General features: G+C 42.8%; 1 protein-coding gene across 1 annotated transcript in view; it reads right to left on the minus strand.

Annotated features, from left to right (window-relative positions):
- Positions 1-17,607, minus strand: part of TCF24 (transcription factor 24) — a 32,207-nt gene extending 14,600 nt beyond the window's left edge. Inside the window, exons 1-2 of the mRNA XM_086918013.1 lie at positions 17,602-17,607; positions 11,420-11,890 (exon numbers count right to left, since the gene is read on the minus strand). Of these exons, the coding sequence (XP_086774139.1) occupies positions 11,420-11,890; positions 17,602-17,607 (477 nt within the window). The remainder of the gene's footprint in view (positions 1-11,419; positions 11,891-17,601) is intronic.
- Between the last annotated feature and the right edge of the window lie 4,141 nt (positions 17,608-21,748).

The following is a 21,748-nucleotide window of genomic DNA, read 5'->3' on the forward strand; positions in this document are numbered from 1 at the left end:
AAGGTGGGTGGATGAATGATGAGTGGATGGATGGATGAAAGGCTGAAGGATGGATGGATGTGTGAAAAAGGTGGGTGGATGAATGATGAGTTGATGGATGAATGAAAGGGTGGATGAATGAATGATGGATGTATGGATGGAAGGATGAAAGGGTGGATGGATGAAGGATGAAGGATAGATTGGTGAAGGATAGATGTATGGATGGAAGGTTGAAAGGGTGGACGGATGAAGGATGTATGGATGGATGTGTGAAAAGGTGGGGGGATAAATGATGGGTAGATGGATGGATGGAAGGGTGGGTGGATGGATGGATGGATGAAATGGTGGATGGATGAAGGATGGATGTATGGATGGGAGGATGAAAGGGTGGATAGATGTATGAATGGATAAAAGGTTGCATGGATGAATGATGGATGGATGTGTGAAAAGGTGGGTGGATGGAAGGAAGGGTGGATGGGTAAAGGATGGATGAAAGGATGAAAGGGTGGAAGGATGAAGGATGGATGTATGGATGGAAGGATGAAAGGGTGGATGGATGGATGTGTGAAAGTGCGGGTGGATGAATGATGGAGGGATGTGATGAGGTCTAACAGGCGCATTTATGGTTGTCAAAAGTTGATGATGAGGAGTACCAGTTTCTAGAAACTTTTGTCAGAAGGGGGTCCTTACGCCTAAAAAGGTTTTACAAGGGGGTCTCGGCATCAAAAAGTTTGAAGACCTCTGCCGTAGGGTGACAGTCTGCCAGGGCTTAATTTGTGCCGGTGCTTTCCGGTGCTCAGCATCGGCACTTATTTTACGGGGCCGGGTCTATAGGATTTTTCTCCTCCCGCTCCGGCAGATGGTCCGGTAATTATAAAAAATCAAGCTCTTCTGTAAGTTCTCTTCCCGCTCCGGCAGATGGTCCGGTAATTATTAAAAATCAAGCTCTTCTGTAAGTTCTCTTCCCGCTCTGGCAGATGGTCCGGTAATTATTAAAAATCACGTTCTGTAAGTTCTGTTGCTTGCCCACCCTGTTCCAGGCATTTTGTAAGAGCGTGATCATCACGTTTGTGATGTCACGTCAGCAGATCGCGCCTGCCGTGCACATGCAACATGGTTTCATTTTTGCTGGAGAATGGCTGAGGGCGGGCTTTTCACGGGACTGGGGCAAGGCAGGCTGGAACCGGACATGCCAGGCTGAGCCGTGAGTAACATTGAGAGACTCATGGGGCAGGCCGCAGGCGGTACCTCAGGGGACCTGGCACTATCTCGGTGCTGGCAGGATCACCACATGAGGAGCAGTGACGTTGGTAGTGGGGTAAGGCTTTGCAGTTTTCAGTTTTGTCACCAACAAACTTTGGAAAAGTTCCCGTTTGTCGCCCTTCGTGACATCTTTTAGATAAGGTTCCCGGTTTGCCTTCGTCAGATGATCGAAGAGTTTCCCACTTTGCTGGATAGTTTTCAGTGCACGGTGAGGTGATGTTCACTTTATTCGAAACTAGGGAACTGCTTGCAGATACTGCAAGTGTACTGTTTTTTGCAAAGCTTTACTGTGGACACCTTCAAAACGTTTACAGGTTTTTCTCTGAAGATTTCCGTTTTTGCAGAGTTTGTCTATGAGCGGTGGCGCGCGCCCTGTTCTTTGCGAAGCACGTCTTCCACAGAAACATCTTGTTGTCAATGTTACATAAGATCAGGATATGTGTGGCAATAATGGTGGTAAAAGCCTCCCCAACGACATTAATCGCGAAGGCCAATAGTTAATCCTCGGCTTTTGGGGACGGGCGGAACGGGCAGAGAAGGAAAAGGACTCTGTCTTTTCCTTCCTGCCAACAGAAGACAAGAACAGCGTCCAGTTCTCCTGCCGCTGGTAGCTGCCCCCCACCCCCCACCCCCACTCTGCAGTGCCCCCCCTCTTCCCTCTCTTTCTGTCTCGCGCCTCCTCAGTTAATGAAAACCGAGACTTAAAGAAAGGGTATTACCCTCTCTTTCCTCCTTTCGTTTATTTGATCCCCTGTGAAATGGATCCCAAAAATAAAAACATTTTTGCCGGCAACATTGTCTTTTTCTGACGTTTTTCAAATTCTAAGTGCAGCCTCGGGGTGGAGAGAAATAAAACATTCCAAATATGAAAAATAAATAACTAACTAGTTAAAGTAAGACAGTGTGGGTGCACAGTGGCCAGATTGATTTATTCATACCTAAACACATTAGCGCCACTTTGCAGGGTTTGATAGTGAAGCGCTACTTGTGTTTTCTCGTCTCTCTTTGAACATCGTTGTTTTCCCTGGGTGGGAAAGTGCACCATTCCTGGCGGTGCAGCATTACCTAATTGATGGGTGGATTGGAAAACAACATGTGTACAGTGGCCCTGTGTTTATGGATGTTGTCTTTTTAAACCATACTGCTTACGTTTTGTAAGGACATAAGCAATGTGCATGGAAGTGGGTCCTTTCCGGGCCCTGTAGTCATGGGCTTAACTTTTCATGCAAAAGCACTCACTAATTTCTGAATAATGAGTGTAAAAGGAAAAAGGTAACCATGTTGTTCCTGCTTACATTTCACATGCTTTACTTAATCATGCATTCCCTAGGAGTGTTTGCTTTTTCTAAGATGTTGTTACTTTTTTTTAGGCAGCATATTGCTCTTGTCTAGTGTGTAATTTGAACATCCAGGTGTTTACAGCGGATCAGTGCAGTGCAGGTTTTTCTAAGTGGGGCAGTATGGTGTTCAGGGGGAAAGAGGATGTGGCGCTATGGTCAGAGCTGCTGAATTTGGGGAACCAGGTTCAGCCTAAATGACCAGGCTCAAAGACCACTCTCTGAGGGAGCACATTCCTGTGCTAGACCTTAGAAGATGCCGCAAGATCTTAAAAGCCCTGGAGTCTTAGCACCTGCAGGTGGACCCTAGCAGTGGCAAGTGTGTTTTAACCTTTAAGACCTATCCACCACAATCCATGAAGTTCACCTCCAGTCTTGGGGACAGACCTATGAACCAGCACACCATGGAGTGACGTCTCCTTTATTAAATCTACTTATGGTAAAATGCAACCCCTGACCCACTACACTGTATGTAATTGGCTTATTAAAAGCTGGATAGGGTTAATTGTTTTGAAAAAAGAATGATCATTTAGGAGCTAAATTCAAAGAGTCATATATTACTTTTTCGTTCTTCCACCACTGTTGCCTCTTGAGAACTGTAGAGTCATTCATGTTGTGCGAATCATTCGTGCACACTTTTTAAAGTATAGAATGTTTAGGATACACTACAGCCACACCTGTGCATACAAGCCTGAAGTGGACAAAATGTAAAAGGAAGCCGCAATTTAAAAATATGACATTGTTTCTATCTTCACATGCAGTTAATTTGTGATGTATTGTTCAATACTCAAGTCAATGTGAGTGGTTGAATTAATGAGTTTCTAAGTGAAAGTTTGGCAGCGCCGGCATTACCGCTCCTGGAGTCAGATGCAACAATCGCTTTTGGTGGCACATACACCAAGCTTGAGGAGGTGGGGGGGACTGCCATGTTCACAAACACTCTGATAGAACGTGTCCTTAAAACTTACAATGGCACGTGCTTTCACAGTGCATGCGCAAATGGTGTACTCCCAAGCTTGCCACTCAGTGATATGGGGCCCTAAATCGCTATTGTGTGTCTTGGACAGTGCAGCTATGCATTGATGAGACAGTCCAAGAATGATACAGCCCTGTCACCCCTCAACTATACATAATTAATTACTCTATATTTAATAAAGCTGTGATGTACTGTTTTCTTCCTCTTACTCAATATCGGCTTTTCTTCCTCCCCTTCAAACCTTACTCCTTCCCTTCTCTCCATTCTTCTTTCACTTTCTGCCCTACTTCCACATGTCTTAATCGCCACCTCCCCTCATTAACTGCTTTTTTTTTTCACCTACTCATCTTTCCCTTCCACTCTCTTTTCAAGCACTCCCCACTGTCTGCTCTTCTTCCCTTTTTCCTCTTTCCTTTTTTCATTCTCATCATGTTCCACAGTCTTGCACTCCCTATCTCTGCTTTCCTCACTTCTCTTCACATTCTTTGTCTACCGTATTTATCTTTGACTTCAGACCTGTCCTCCTTCCCCACTCTCCCTTTTATGTTTTTCCTTCTTGCGAGTTTCTTTATATCCAATCCAGGAACCCGCGTTTGTTCTCAGGGTCATAAATTTAAATCTTGGTGCTGCAACTCAGTCTTTCATCTTTTTGAGGTCGATAACATTTGTGCTGTTGAGCTGAATAATAACATTTTAAATTCGTTGTGAAGCCCCCTGTTGGTGAATATGTGCTTTACAAACATACATGGTGTGTTAAGGACACAAATGTATTTTAGTCTTTTGTTTTTTAATTTCTTTGCAATTTTACACTGTCATTATTCTCTCTGTCCCTCCTTGACCCAGTACTTCACACTCATATCTATTCCCCTGACCTCCTTTCTTTCCTTCATTTTTTCCCTCCCTCAGCACCTCCAGACATTCCTCCTTTCCCCTCTTGCTTCTTGCTTCCTTACACCCTCATTCCGTTCTTGGTTCCTAACACCTTCATTCATTCCCCATCCTTCCTCCCTTGATGCATTTAATCCTTTTTCCTCCATTCTTTCCTTACTTTCTTTTTTCCTGCTCCTTCCTCCACCTCTTCTTTAATTTCTTCCTTTCTAATCAACCCTTCCTTATGCCTATCTTGCTCCTTTCCCTTCTTTCTATTCATCCATCACACCTCATTCACTTCCTTTCTCTCTATTCCTTTGTTTCACCCTTTCACATTCTTTTCTTATTTCCTCCTTCTTTCATCCATTACTTATATATTTCCTCTCACCGGTACAGTACTCCCCTTCCAGCCTGCATTTGTTGCTTTCTTTAATCTATTCCTTCCTTAACCCCTTCCTTTCTTTTTAACAGCACAGTACAAGCACATTCTCTTTAATTTGCAAAGCTGCCTCAAGTCCTCTAATGACCTTTCCTAAAGCTGGACTTTGAGAATTACACACATTCTCTAATTTGAGTTTACTTTTAAGTTGTTGTCATAGGCCCTATGTTACATTATGTTATGATATATTGATATGTGTATCACACTAATCATCCAAGAGGGTATTCAGGCACTTGGGCAGCTGTGTAGGTGTGAGGTCCCGGAGGTGCTTATGTGAAGAGCCAGATCTTCAGCTTCTTGCGCAACTCAAGATGTGAGGAGTGGGCTCTGATGTTTTGAGGCTTGTGGATGTGGGTGGAACCAAGAAAGGAAGTGGGTGGAGCCGCTGGAGGAAGTGAGTGGAGCCGCTGAGGGAAGTGGGCGGAGCCGCAAACGTGGTTGTGGCCTCCCCAAAAAATGTGAGCACCTGCACTTAATATTTTACAAATTAAGCACTGCAGTCTGCGCTATATAAGTGTACGATACTATACACTACAATAAAATTCTAATGGGCTTGTAATCAAATGGGCATAGATATTGCATTGTATTGACCCTGATGCGACAGGCTTTGCACTTATTGCACCTACGGAAGCCCTTCACTTGCTGAAGCCATCTTTTTTGCTCTATCACCTCGGGTTGCTTTTGGTAAGTGCGTCTCTCATGGAATATGCTCTTCTGTATGTGATGGCCAGGGATCTAGGGATGGGGGGACGTAACACTGGATCTCCACGTATTGATGCCAGTGACTACGTATAATGGGCCTAAGTTCTTTTTCTTGTTTGTTAAATTTGGTTATCAGTCTAATGGGTGATTTGTTTTGTTTCCACTGCTGTGTGCAAAAGAGTATGGATTCCCTGCTTTTCGAATTTACCATGGCCGCTGTTTTTACCAGTGTTTCTTTGTCATATCCTCTTTCCATGAATTGATGTACAGATTCCTTCTGATACGTTTCTAGATGACTGGGGCAACTGCAGTTCCTTTTATGTCTGAGCATCTTCAAATACGGGATGCTCACTTTGAGATGACTGGGGTGAAAAATTCTTGCATGCAAGGTGAAATGTACGGCAGTTGTTTTCCTATATAATCTGGTTTATATTGTGTTCTCCCTGATGTGCCCCTGCAAGTTCAAAACGTTCACCTCTATTTCGCTGATGTGTGCAGCAAGGTGCAAATTAATTTTGTTGCAATTGAGTGTGCCTACAAGCTTCTGCTGTCTCCCTGGTGCCTTCCATACCACAAATATATAATCAATAAATCTCAACCAACTTATAACATTCTCCACACATCTGCCCGTGATTGTTGGTGAACGCCTGTTCCTCCCAAAGATAGATAGATAGATAGATAGACAGATAGATAGATAGATAGATAGATAGATAGATAGATAGATAGATAGATAGATAGATAGATAGATAGATAGATAGATAGATAGATGAGTTGATTACTACACTCAGAAAAAAACCAACGTACTAACCGTAATAATATAATTTGTTAGGCCCATCATGTGTAGGGGGTGTGAGCACCACACTCTAAGTAATAGACAGCATATGCAATTGGGTTTACTGTCACATTGAAATCTCCTATTCTTTTTAGACCAGCTTAATATTTGCATAATTTTTTATGTATCACTATCCAGTTCCTGTAGACCATCATACGTTCATACTTTATGTGTAAATCCAACTGTTAGTAACTTTTTGTCACATAAAGTTAGTGCTTGCGACCTTTGTGATCTTTGACTGTTATTTTCTGTTTTTCTGAAGATGCTGAACACATTTTCATATATGCATGTTAGTAGTTTGAACCACAGTGTTTGACTTTGTAAAATGGCTGCACTAAGTTACGTTACTGTAATGAAATACTCATTGGAGTGCTAGAGGACGTTAAACATACAGTTGTTGAGGGCCTTGAAGGTGTCGCTCAACATCTTGAACTGGCATCTCTTCTGAATGGGGAGCCAGTGGAGCTTCTTAAGGTGGGGGTAATGTGGGTCCATTTAGGGAGTTCTAAAATGAGTATGGGCGCTGAATTCTGTATAGTTTACAGTCTCTTGAGGAGGTGCGAGGTGATTCCTATGTAGAGAGAGTTACGGTAGTCGAGTAGACTGGTGACAAGGGATTGTGTGATGGTCAGTCTGATGTCGATGGGTAACCACTTGAAAATCTTGCCAAGCATGCAGAGATAGAGGAAGGCGGCAGACGAAACTTCATTGATCTGTCTTTTTATGGTGAGCTTACTGTCTAGGTCCTCTAGGATGATGCCAAGGATGTGGGCGTGGTCAGTCAGAGTGGGTGAGGGTCCTAACTCGGGAGGCCACCAGGCATCGTCCCATAGGGAGATGTTGCTCCCAAAGATCCGAACTTCTATCTTGTCTGTGTTGGGTTTTAGCTAGTTGTCTCTCATCCAGTCAGTGATGCTCTTCACGCACTTTGTACTTAAAGTTGTTGCTTACAAGAATTAAGGCTGGCAGTAACTGTGCCTCTTTTACTGCCAACCTTGCCTCTCGTAAGCAAGGACTACAAGTATAAAGTGTGTGATTATGCACCACTTGCAGGTTTTCAAAACACATAAATAAAAGGTATTATCATTTACAATGCCAATAGCTCAAACTCTTGCAAATGAGAGACCTATTGCATTGCAAATGCTTGTTGCCTGAGAGGCCAAGATCAAGGAGTATTCCTGGGCCAGCACTGCTCCCAGGAATTTCCTCTTGCCACTGGCAGCCTGGTTTTTGGATTGTCAGTGCCCATGTCTCTCACCTAGATCGTTGCAAGAGGCCTCTTTGGTATTCAGTATTCTTCTCATAAAAAGCCTGCTATCAAGATTAGAGGCACTGGAAGGCCTGCTTTTAATGTTGAGGGGCTGATTTTGCCTGAGTAGCCACAAGAACAAAAACATGGGGGTTATGGGAGAGTCCAAATACATCATCTCTTTTGGGCTGCCCGCGTTCTCATTTTTCATTTGATTTTAAACCTCTGTACCGTGGCCTGACCTAAGGTTCTTCTCTCAGTCCTACCCTTTCTAATATTAATGTCGTCCCCCTGGCCAATCTTGTTAGCTGGTTCGACTTCTCATTGAAATCCTAAGTGAACAACACGCAGATTCTGATCCGCCAATGACCACCCTAAGAATGCCATGGTCAGCTTTTACCTTTATCCCTCCTCCACCATTTCGAGGACGAGCAGTAAACCATTAAAGCTAACTGTGGGCAAAACAATTTTCTTCCTCACATAGAGTCAGGGCAAAACTGCACCCTGTCGCTGCCGCCTCCACCTTGCTAAAGGGTGAGGGGGATTCACAAAAACGTTGCGATATGCTTGGTGCCTTATTCTCTTTAAACCTCCTCTCATCTTGTCCAGAAGTGAGCATGAAGAAATTTACTCCCTACTCCCCCCAACACTGGTGAAATGCAGGGAATGGAGGAATTTTCCTTGAACCCCACCTCCTTCACCTTATCCATGAGTGAGGAGTTATTGTTATCTCTCCCCTTGCCTTCCTCAAGAGCTTGAAGGACTATCAGAAAATCTGGAAAAAAAGAAAAGCTGGCCATTTGTTACTTAGTGTGCTCCTTTGTGAGGTGCACAGTGATTCCCTCCTCTCCTGGGCCCACTTCTAACTGTGAGCGGGATTAATTAATTAATTAATTAATTGTGGGTTTGTAATGCGCTAGAATCGACTCCTGAAGGAGTATCTCTGTGCAGTAGACCGCTGGGGAACCCGTCCTGGCTTTCCCTGTGAGATAGTCCCTACTGGGTATCTCCAAGGTGAAACCAGGCATCCCCGGCGTATGTGGGGGGCCGTTGTGGAGACGAGGCAAGCTAATGCCCAGAGTTGCCGAGTGTGATCCCTGGTTAGAGTAGGCACCGAGGTGAGAATTATCGAGTCCGCTGACCCTGGTCCACGACCCTGCCGCGTCGGGAATTGAACCCTGGTCCCAGGCCATCCTCTGCTCTCGGGTCTGCCGCCTCTAACCAGTGAGCCACACCACTCCACGCCGGAGAGGATGTAGCTATCCCAGCCCTCTCTAACCTGCATGTTGCTATAGATCATAGAGGAGCAGGGTGGCTTGAACTCGCTCAAACACCTTGTCTCTCCTTAAGAACACGTCACGGGAGCTGGTGAAAACAGACCTGCTCCTCCATGAGCAGCAAAATGCTGCGGGTCGTGAAGAGATGGGTCAGCTTGTACCCACTCATGCACCCTGTTCACCATTATGAACATTGCATGCACGAGCGCAAGATGATCTGCCCCTCCGGGCCTGCAACATTAAGCGGTTTTAGTTAAAAACCCAAGGCGTCTGTCTAATGGAGGCATGGGGAGAGGCAGGCTTGCGGGACAGTTATCAGTTTAGAAACAGACTATCAAGTCAACAAATAGAAGAATTAACAGTAACATTGAGAGAGAGGTAGAGAGGAAGATATTAACTCCCCCTGCCCCACAGCCGACCCTGCCTCTTATAGACCAATTGGCCTCCTAAATATTGATTATAAAATCCTCAGTAAAGTTTTAGTGAGTCAAATCCGTCTGATCCTACCACAATTAATCCACTGGGACCAAAATGGATTTGTCCCAAGGCGCAGTACATCCCTCAATGTTAGAAGGCTTTTCCACGTCATGGAAGTGGCACAGCCCAATCAGCAGCACAATGTCTCCCTAGTCTTGGACCTGGAGAAGGACTTCCATAACCTATTGTGGCAATACCTATATCAGGTGCAGGCTAGATCTGGCTTTGAGTCAAGGACCATGCTATTAATAAACACAAGGGTCCATCTGGGCAAATCCACTTCAAACCCTTTTAAGGTCGGTAGGGCGAACTAAGCAGGGAGCCCTCTGTCCCCCTTCTATTTGCGCTGACCATAGAGTCGCTTGTAGTCCGGATGAGAGCCGAGGGAAAGAACTTTGGAATTCCCATGTCTGGCACAACACACATAATATCACTTTACGCAAGCAATGCCATGCTTTTCCTTAAAGACATCAGGCACAACAATTCTGGAATTGCCAGTGCTCTTGAGGAGCTCGGAATGGCCTATGTTCTAACCTTAACTGTGCTCCCCCTGGGTCCAAACACGCCCCTCCTTCAGCAAAAACCTGGGCGGAGGTTTGATCAAATTGGAGCGTCACTCCTTTAGATACCTCAGTAATCCAGTATATCATTTTTAGTTGGATCTCTATTTGAAAACAACCTTGGTAAAGAAAAGGCTTCTCTCAGATCCCAGGGGGCATTCTGGAGGATGCTACCTTTCTGCATCATTAGGTGTATTGCTACTCTAAAATGGTAACGCTACCTCACCTGCTAAAATATTTTGTGAAACTCCGGATATTTCAAACTGTAGATGCATTTGGGAGTCTCACTTGAGTAAACAGAGGGCACTTCTCATCGTCATCTCCTACAGAAGTATAGGACCTAACAGTCACAAAAGTTACAAACTAAAAGAGTAATCAGGCTAAAATAGCAAGCAGCAATCCCACACCCTAATACCACATGGCACCATACACTGGGAGTACAGCTCTGTACGGGGAAAAGGCTAGAGGACTCCAAAAACGCCTGATCGATAGGGATTGGGACGAGATATGGGAGAGCTTTGAAGCAGACCTCAGTGATAACACTGTGCTTCCATATGGAAGCACAACTCAGTGATGACACTGTGCCTCCATATGGAAGCAGAACTCAGTGTTGACCCTGTGCCCCCGTAGACTGCTACGCCATGGCAATCGACAACAGTGGTGACCCAGGGACGACCCCCCCACCCCGTCTCGCTCTAACCTTTTAGAATAAAGTCCCTTATTTCTTGGGCTCATACGTTCATCTGGCAGCAATACCCGCTGCAATATCCTGAGCCGTCAGATACACACATTTCCATCTCCTAAACAGGCATGTCTCATGGTCCTGTTGCAAAGATCTTGGAAAGCATGGAGTCAAGCACCAGCAGACATGAGATCTGTGATTGTGGCAGTTCTGGATACAGGAGCAGTGGTGATCATGTGTAAAGTGTGCCTTTAACATGGTTAAAGGTAAAGCGCCGGTGTCGCAATCGCTGCGAAAGTTAAGAAATAGAAAAAAACATCTATTTTTTTACTTTTGCTACAGTCACGGCCCCTGCGCTTTACTTTAACCATGTTAAAAGTAAAGCCAGGTGCCGCCATTGTAGCAAAAGTAAAGAAATTGATTTTTTAAAATATTTCTTTACTTTTACTACAATCGCGGCACCTGCGCTTTACTTTTAACATGGTTAAAGTAAAGCCCACGCTTTAATTTAACCATGTTAAAGTAAAGCGCGGGTGCCGTAATTGAGCACAATTGAGCAAAAGTAAACAAATAGCAAAAACATTAAAGCTGGCGGCTGCACGCGTGAATGCCCGTGTGGCCGCAAGCGCTAGGCCAGCAAAAGCGTCTGGCAGCACTTTTAAATGCCCAGTTACTAAATGTCTCACAGAGCAGCGCATGCGCCGGCTCAGGCGAGACCTAACAACACAAAGGAGACGTAGAGAGGAATCAAAGATAAAGGCTAACTCATTGCATACCTTCACCGGGTGCAGGTAGCCGTCTCCCTGGAGGGCTCCCTGCAGCAGGCCGCTGCCCCCTTGGCCAGGTTGGCCCTCGGCCTTCTCCCCTCCTTCTGTGCCAGCGTCCTCCTGAAGGCTGCGGGTGAGGTGGGCGATGTAGGTGGTTGCCAGGATGAGGACGTCTAGCTTCGAGAGCTTGGTGTCTGGGGGCACAGAGGGCAGGGTCCGCTGCAGCTCGAGGAAGGCGTGACGTAGGGTCTGCACGCGGCTCCTCTCGCGGGCGGCGTTGGCCGCGGCAGGCCTGCCCACGCTGTCTGTGCCTGGCACCTTGGTGCCTGGCCCTGGCTGCAGGCTGCCCTCTGGGTGACCCCTGCTGAGGGATGCAGGGCCGAGGTCGGAGCTGGCACTGGCTTTACATGGCACTTCATCCACCGCGGGTAACCCCACTCCTGCCATGGGGTGTTTCACCTTCTCCACCATGCAAGGGACCTGGAGAGAAAGAGGCAAACAAAAGAGAACCAAACACATCACACAGGGGAAGTTTACTACCGTCCAGCAGAAGACACAGGCTCAGTGTTCCAACTCCAGCACTTCACACGTACTTTACGTTGAACATCTGTATCGGATTGAAGTACTACTGTTCTTTTATGTTTTTAATGTCATTGTCTGTTTATTGTATATTTATTTTGTTGCGTATGCGACTTGACCTGGCATTGTTGCTTGTTTACAAACCAATCACATACAAATATATCCCAAAGGTGAAATGTACTTCAGCGCTCAAAATGGCATCCGAGTGGCCCGTGGCACTCCTCCTACGTAAATAAATATCTTAAAACACACCACACAGGTTTTTGTGTACTATCTTCAATACAGAATGACAAGCCTCACCTCCGTCTAGAATGACAAACCCCACCTCAGTCAGGAATAAGAATACCTACGCTCAAAAACGACACAGGTCTAGCTACACATATGTGCCCCTTCCTTTATAGAGAAAGGGATAACAGTGTATCTCTCCTTTTGAAATCTAATGTCTTGAAACGTAATACCTGTTAGTGAAAAACTATTTTTCCCTCTGCTATGGATATAAAGTGCACTTCCCATACAATAATAAGATGTGGTCTCATCAATTTCTGGAATGCCCTAACCGGCTTGGATTTAGTCTGACCTAATGGGCGCTTCCCCGCAGACAAACCAGTGCAATGTACTCCTAAATGGCCCCTATAGATTATATATATGGATCCATATTTCAGGTTATGGTCTTTATTGATTTTAAAGTGAATAAGATTGATGGTGGTGATCCTTGCCCAATAACATATTCAGTTAATGCTTCCCACCCGGGAATAGTTTCGATAACAATTGGCTACCCTTACAGAATTTGTACTAGATTTAGGTAAGTGTCGCCTTGCAGTGCATCAGTTTTAAACTGATTGTCAACGTAAAGCTATTTTCTCGTCTGCTTATGAAATATACCGGTCTGCATCATCTATCTCCAGGATAGTGCTTTATTTGATGCCCCGCATCACGTTAATTTAACACCAAATATTTTGTTTGATTTAGAAAGTTCTAAATTACAAACAAGGGCATAGCATAAGCCCCTTCAGCACATGCGGTGTGGGGGCAACCTCCAGTGCAAGGGGGGCCTTCAAGTTTCGTTATGCCACTGATTACAATCAAAACTGTGTAAACTAGAGCAGGTAGTAAAATGTGGTGGCACTCTAGAATGTGAGCTCCATTTTTCTGGGATTGAAATGGATTATGCAAATCCATTAAGAAAGGAAAAACATGAATACTTTCTGAATAATTGGGAGAAAAGGTGTGAAGCGATCATTTTTGGGGCCTTAGAAAACCTTTTGGTGGTTAGAAAATGTGGGATCTCTATGGAGGTTACCATCTTTAAAGTGTGGGGTGCAAGATGATAAATAGGTTCCTCATCATCTAAATGTATAGGCCATGTGAAAATCTTAACTAAAGTTAAGGATTATGTAGTTGACCAACGTTTTCTTGAGTTATTCATTGCTAACAATATACAAACAGTTACATTCTAAATCAAATTAAGTCAGTGGTTGGAGGAGCAACAGTAAAACCGGATGGATCAGCAAACCTGGCTAGTGGTTGATTTTATCTGTTTAAGGAATGCTGTTGCTAAACTTAATATCAACTTTATCTGCTGTCCCACTCTGAGTGGGTTATTGAAAGCAATCTAATACCAGTAGAACAAGGGGGAATTTGGAAGGCTACGGTATTATAAATAATGTCTTTCCTTATTGGTCTATACACACAAGTCAATGGAGCTTTATTTTGCTGTTTTTCAGACTTCCGTGCAACTTTTGACCTGGTATATAGGTAGATGCTCTGGCATAAATTAGAACACTGGGATATTTTGCCCGGTGAGCTTTCTATTTTATGGATGTTGCATAATTTTAAGTTGACTAGAGTGGAAGTAGGCCCGTAAGCTCACTTATCTGGGAAATAGAGATCCCAACAGGACTAAAAGAAGGCTGTGTCTTGGCTACTCCATTGTTTGGAATATATTCAACGAACCGTCATAAAATATTGAAGGGTGCTTATTCTTTTGTCCCAAGATGAAGGAGTTCATATTCCTTGTTTACTGTACGTGTATTATTTGATCCATCACTAACTGGATTGCATCATAAATTAACGGCTCTTGAGTTGTACTGTACTGTAAAATCACTTCGTGGTAAACATAGAGGACCCACATTTTAAAATGTTGGTAGCCATAAATCAACATCTGACTGGAAATTGAAGTATTGTACTTTGGAACAGGTGAGTCACTAAAAAGAACTAGGACTTAAATTCTCATATAACTTGAGCTGCTCATTGCATTTATGGGCAGAACCAGATCTCTCATTCTGTGGGACTGAATTACTAGATTTGGATAAAAAGGCATTGTGGGATTCTTTGTAAGGCAATTGTCTGAAGCGCTTAGCAAATGTACTGAGGTGTTCAATAATAAAAGCTATTTTTAGAGGACTATATTTTACTGAGGGGTCATTAACTGCAGGCATGCATCTTCTAAAGTTTTTTTATCAATTTAAATGGGATATAATAGATGATATCTCTGCACTTTGCTAGTTGAAGCTACAAGTAGTGAACTTGTAGGAGTTTGAGTGTTGTAAGTATGATTATGTCAATAAAGAAATTGCCACCACCAGTGGTTTGATACATCCTTGGGTCCTTTTCCAGGAAGACAATCTCAAAGAGAATCTGCAAAGGTTATTTAATTAAATACTAATTGCTGATATTTAATTAATAAACCATCTATTGTATTGTCTCTGGAGTATAAGGCAAATTATAGTCAGGTTTATAATAGTGTGTGTTCGTGGGTCAGTAACTCTAAATTTTATTCCATGTTAAAGCGAATGATGAAAATTGTATGTGCTATCAAATGCTACAATGGAGTTTATCCTACTTCTTAGTTGATTGCTGATTGTTTTTAAGACAGAGACAAGTAACTTTGTTTTCAGCTTTTTAAGTATTGCATGTTAACTTATAAGTCTGCAAGTGATTTATTAGCAAATATGTGATTTTTAAATGCCAATGTTTGGTTGACTTGTTAGTCATAGTAATTGGAATTATATTATGTGCTTATTTGTATAAATTCTAATATGCAGAAAGGTATGTTTCTTTGTTCTGAATGAATTGTTGGATAGGCGACGTTAACTAGACATATATTGACTTTCAAAAGTGACGTGCCTGTCAGTGGGACATGTAGGCCCTGATTACAAATTCATGGCTACAATTATGATCCTTGTGCAAGCAGGAGTTTGCACAGGAATAAAAATTATAAGTTGTGGGATGACTAACATAGCCACGCAATTTTTCACAATAGATTTCGGCAGGTTAATCCTGATGAAAATTAAAGAGGAAAAATACCCACAAAAAATGTCAAAAATATGTAGCTTTTGGTGTGTTGAATACCAATACTGCATGTCAAGTCTCATTTCCAAGCTGAAATATCGAACAGGAGGGATTAAGCACACCTGTTGAATACTGAACCTACGGTGAATGGTAATTACTGAGTATAACACGGCTTATTCAGCACAGCTTTTACAATTGTATTTATGTTTTTTCAAGAAACTGGAAACAGCATATTCAGAATTTGGACATTAGTAACTATTTGGCACATCTTGTAATCTGGGCCGACGATAATAAAACGTATTGTGCCATAGTCAAAAGGGCTGCTTCTTGTTAGAAAACACGAAGCATAAAAAAGGGGGAGGGGCTATTTATAATATCTATGAACCTTTGAATGTATTCATGTCATTCCTTAAGTTATATTATTATTACCTTGAAGATTTTGTATATCAATAGTATTCCTAAATATCCTTTCCTGTTTACTATGCATTGGTAAATGATTGCCTGTATGAAGTATTGTTTTTTGTAATTACCTTAATTTCTAAATAAACCTTTACTTGAACTTAAAAAAAGGGGGAGGAGCCAGTAAAACCCTAAGTGAACCTGGGAATCTCCATCATATTATCAACAGGGGTTCTATAATCTCTTTAGGGATTATTCTGTACAAATTGTCTGCTTGACAATAGAGATTATTTCACTATTGAAGAAAGCCAAATTCTACTAAATCTTGCACATTTAATTTGCTTTGTTCATATAAGGATAGTCACATCACTGTATACACAACAAACATTGGACAAACGTAAAGATTAAGGCTAATAATTCATAACAGAAAATACTTGAGTCCTCGTCAAATTTTGTATACATCAAACATAACATTTATTTTTCTGGGAGGCAGAAAGTTATAATAAAATGTGTTACTTTGATTCCATGCACAAATATCATCATTAATTGCTGGCGATCTCAATACCTTTGTTCAAAAAGCCAAACACTTTTTTACTCAACCTGGCACTATAATTGCAACCTTCTTTGTGACATAATTTAATTTGTCTTTAATGTTGCATTTGGTTACTATCCCCAACTCTTCAGTAGGTCTTCTAGTACTACATCTTCCATTTGCAAAAACAAACACGAAGATCGAAAATATGTCAAACCACAAATATTTTACTGGGTTTAATAAGACACATTCAAAGTTCACCCACTGTTTGCTAACGAATATAACATGCAGTCAGACCTAATTAAAATTTAAAATATTGTTCCATAGTTCATTAAATCTGAAATATATATGCCACTGCAGCCTGGAAATTACGTTCAACACCCTATGCTGGAACTGGCAGTGCCAACAGCTAGCATTTAATATAGAAATAAGACATTGCATTTTTATGGGCATGGTTGGCCTCGAATGTATTGTAGCAATATACGGCCAGATGTATCAACCTTTTTTTCAGTCACAAACACTCTGAATTGATGTTTGTAACTTAAAATTTCTTTTTACTATTAATGAATCCCATTTTAGGAGTTGGTAAACTTTTCCCAACTCCTAAAATGGGATTCAGAATGGACACCGATTGGGCGATAGATCTGACCCCCGATTCTATCGTCCTATATCATTAACACCTTCAATGCTATGGGAATTCCCCTGCTGCGCTGGCTTACTCTCATTTCCATTAGTTCATGCCGAGCTCAGCTCGTCATGAGTGTAGCAGCAGGCTACTGCATGACGAGCTGGGCTCGTCATGAGCGTGGAAGGAGTTAATTGATGCATCATGTAAATTGTTGGGTAGAGTTATTTTGGCTAGATTGGAAACATGGGCAGACTCGGTGGGCCTCATTGTGAACTCCCAATACGGGTTCAGAAAAGGAAAAGGGACGGTCGAACAGTGTCTGAATTTGGCACTAATCATAGGCAAGTACATGAAGGCAAGGAATTCTTCCATCCACCTTGCCTTCATGGACCTTTCAAGTGCATTCGACACTGTGTGTAGAAGCAAGCTCTGGCAAATGATGGATGATATGAGCTTTGAGGAACCTTTGGTTACATTGCTCCGTAGATTGCATGAAGCGACAACTGTAGCCATAAGGTTCGGACCAGGGGGGGAAAAAACAAAATCTATCCCCTCAACTGAGGGTGTACGACAAGGCTGCATATTAGCCCATTTTTTGTTCCTTGTGTATACAAATGGCCTGGAGAAGTATTTGTTGGACCATTGCTGTGATTTCCCGAAGGTTAATGGCAGGAGCATACCCATGCTTTCTTACGCCGACGACACGGTACTTATGACCCTTACAGGAAATAGTATGCAGATCTGTCTTGACGCCTTTAATACCTTCATGTTGGACCTGGACCTGAAGGTAAACTTCACAAAATCTTTTGCAATGGTCTGTGGCCCAAAGGGGACTAAATCTAGAAAGTTCATGGTAAATAACTTCACCATTGAAAAGGTAGATAATTTTAACTATCTGGGAAACCTCTTTAACAACAAACTGAGTTGGGCCCCACTAATGAAGGCTCGAGTTCAGAGCGCTAGTCGTTCCATAGAAGGTCTGTTCCGCTTCTGTGGTAAGTTAGATCAAAAACCGGTCGCACACCTAAAAACCCTGTATAGATCCAAATGTTTGTCTGTGGCCGCCTATGGGGCAGGGGTTTGGGGGACTGAAAGCCCTGCCTCGATACAGGTCATGGAGAACAAATTCATAAAGCGTGTACTAGCAATTCCATCAGACTCATCAAATAATTTTTCACATAACGAAATGGGATTGAGTTACGTGAGTGATATCATTCGTCTTTCGCCCTTATTATTATGGGGAAAAATATGGCTATCTGAGGATCTCCAGTTCTCTAGAGATATTCTCCAGGACTGTAAAAACCTGGATAATGGAAAGCAGATCCCTTGGTTATCATATGTTAGTGAAATGCTACATAAAATAGGCCTGGGTGATGTCTATGATAATCCTGAAAAAATCCAGGGAGATATTAAAACCGTTATCAAAACAAGTTATTGGAAATCCTCACACGCACTTTCCTTGGTTAGGCCATCTGGATGTATGGTTAATTTACAGCACCAGTTTTATTTAACTTTCACAACCCATGTGCAATGGCGGTTTTATCTCACAAGGTTTAGGCTAAACATTCTGCATTTTCTTTTTGCCTTTCCTAAACAAGGGGGTTGGTGTGAGAGGCTGCCCGCTTGTCCTTGTAATAACAAATTCAGTCAGAGTACTATACATGTTGTCCTCTTTTGTTCTTTATATAAGGAACCGAGAACCAGATTTATTAAGCCCATTCTGAAGGGGAAGCAACCATGTAACTATAAAGAAGGTTATGACTACTTGTTATCATTATCATCATCTGGAGTATGTTGCGCCATGTTAAATTTTATACGAGTGTCACTCCTGATTAGGAAACGGTACGGCTAATTTATTTACAGATTTATTTACAGATTTGTAACGCGCTAGGAACTCGACTCCCTAAGGAGTATCTCCACGCCTTTGGCAGCATCTGTGAACAAAAGCCCTGACCAGTGTATATCAATTGCCCTACCAGAGCTAGTAATTGAACAAAAAAGTTTTTAGTTTTTTCCTAAAAGGAAAGTGTTCCTTACAAACTCTGATGTCATAGGGGAGATCATTCCAGAGCTTTGGCCCAGCTACTGACAGAGCCCTTCCCCCTTGTCTAGATTTCCAAAACCTGGGGACACATAACAGTTGTTGCTCTCCAGATCTCAGAGACCTTAAGGGGGTATAGGGAATGAACTTTTTGGTCAGATAGTCAGGTCCTTTGCCAATGAGGCATTTGTGGATGGTGCAGCATGTTTTAAACAACACCCTCTGTTTTACAGTAAGCCAGTGGAGTTTGTTTAGTAGTGGCATTGAGGGAGTACGGGCTGGGGCATTGAAAACAAGCCGTGCAGCTGTATTTTGCACGACTTGTAGTCTGGCCATGACACCCTCATTGGCGGCCAGCAACAGACCATTGCAATAATCCAGTCTGCTCAGCACTAGCGACTGAACTAGTGTTTTCCTTGTTGTATCGGGTACAGGGGAAATACCCGTCGGAGAAGGCCAATAACATGGAAACAGGAGCTTACAACTTGATTAGCATGATGTTTAAGGGCGAGCTCCTGATCCAACTTAACTCCTAGATCTTTCACAACGACTCTAGGTACAGGGACTGGGCCTAGGTCTTGAGGCCACCAGTCAGGAGTCCAAAGTCGTTTGGCTTCCCCAAAGAGCATAACCTCAGTCTTAGAGACGTTACACTGAAGGAAATTTGCTGCCATCCAATGTGCCACCTCTTTCATTCCCTGTGCAAAGGAGTTACGCACCTCAGGAGTCATGGTTTTAAAGGGGAAGAGGAGTTGAGTATCGTCTGCATACGATACAGGGATAAACCCATGAGATCTCATGATGTTAGCTAGGGGTGCCACATAGATGTTAAAAAGTGCTGGGCTCAAGCAGGAGCCCTGTGGCACCCCCTTTGAGATCTCAACCTCCTCTGACTGGTAAGGACCCAGTATGACTCTCTGAGTGCGGTTGGTAAAGAAACTCCTCAACCAGGCCAGCGCCTTGCCTTCCAGACCGATGTCAATTAGTCTGGAGGTCATGATCTCATGTGATACAGTGTCAAACGCCGCTGACAGATCTAGGAGCACCAGGATAACGGAAAAACCTTTATCCTGTAGCATACGAAGATCGTCTGCGACGGACAGCAAGGCGGTCTCTGTGCTGTGCCTGGGTCTAAACCCCGACTGGGATGGATCAAGCCCCCCTGCACTCTCGATGTATTTAGACAAATGCCGGTTCACAAACTTCTCAGTAAGCTTCCCTAAAAAAGGGAGGAGAGAAATGGGTCTCAGGTTTGTCAGATCTGTCCACGGAATGGAGTTATTTTTCCGTAGAGGTCTTACCAAGGCCTGCTTCCAGCCAAGGGGAACTTCCCCTGTGCTCAGAGAAAGATTGATGACCTGTCGGATTCCAACCCCCAGCTAGTCACTCAAAAGTGCCATGACCCGTGCTGGGATGATATCTGAAGGGCACCCACTCTTTGTCTGAGTGATTACGGTGGTCATCTCCTCCATATTTGGCCAATTTGGCCTTAGACCTGTACATTGTTGTGGGAATTTGTTTTTTACCTTTTGCTGTTTGATGGCCATTCTAGTATAAATACTTTATGAAATAACGCTTGCTGACTTAAGGTGATCGGTACGGGTCTTATTGTCTGTATGTTCCGCCATGACAAACTACTTGTGAATATATTAATTATTGTTTTAACTTACTCAATGTGTAATTTTAGATGGTTCTTTTTAAAAATATTTGTAAATCATGTCTTGTAAAATGTTTTACTTTTATGATTCTTTTTTTGAATCGAATAAAGTTTTTTGAACCTTTGATGTTTGTGACTTAAAATTTCTTTTTACTATTAATGAATCCCATTTTAGGAGTTGGTAAACTTTTCCCAACTCCTAAAATGGGATTCAGAATGGACACCGATTGGGTATTTAGACAAGGTGTATGTTTTTCAGTGCCCCTTTCAAGTACCAAACTGATATGTTATGTATCAATGTTTTGCAACTAAAATCCGGTCGCAAAACATTGAAAAATTACCAACTGCAGAATTGGAGTGGTGACACATTCACAAATTAGAAGGGATGCCGTTGAAACCTCTTCCCCTTTGTTAAAGTTTTTTTTAAAGTAGGAGGAAAAAACTTCAATCCAGAGGAATACTGCTAACTCTCAAACAAATTTTATCATTGTTTTACTTTTTTTAAACTCAGCCCCGTTTTCTTTAAGGAAACCGATCTACGGTTTGAAAAAAATGAAAGATTCTTGTGATAACCTCCAATTGGAGTGAGTTGCTTTTGTGACCAACCTTATTAATGTAGAAAAACAACAACAAGAGAGAGAGAGGGCGTAACAAATGGGGCCACTCTTGTCCCACCTCATGAATATTAATAAGGTTGAAACAACAACGAAAGAGTGTGGCCAAACAGAAAAAGAGCCAGCAAGAGGAGTCACTCTTGTTTAAAAGGACCCTCACTCACCAACCTAGTTGGTGCATGCTTCATCATTGGGTCCCCGACAGAGAGGCCGAGTACCTCTCTGGTGTGCTACAACGCCTGACTCCAGTGGAGCAGGATTTTCTTGTGTATGACGTGAGTGCAATGGTGCGAGTGAAAAAATGTGGCTTAAAAGGTGCCGGAGTTTGATCCCAAAAATGTTTATTGGTGGAAAACCAGGTACGAATAAAAACAGGTGCGTCGGATATCTAATAACTGGCTAAATTGACCAGATACATCATATTGTGCAAAGAATAAAAAATTGGTCTAGGTTGGTGAGTGAGGGTCCTTTTAAACAAGAGTGACTCCTCTTGCTGGCTCTTTTTCTGGTTGGCCACACTCTTTCGTTGTTGTTTCGACCTTATTAATATTCATGATATGGGCTGGGTTATGACGTACTCAGATTCTGAAATTTATG

This window comes from Lissotriton vulgaris, chromosome 4_1 (assembly GCF_964263255.1).
Source record: "Lissotriton vulgaris chromosome 4_1, aLisVul1.2, whole genome shotgun sequence".
Taxonomy (NCBI): domain Eukaryota; kingdom Metazoa; phylum Chordata; class Amphibia; order Caudata; family Salamandridae; genus Lissotriton; species Lissotriton vulgaris.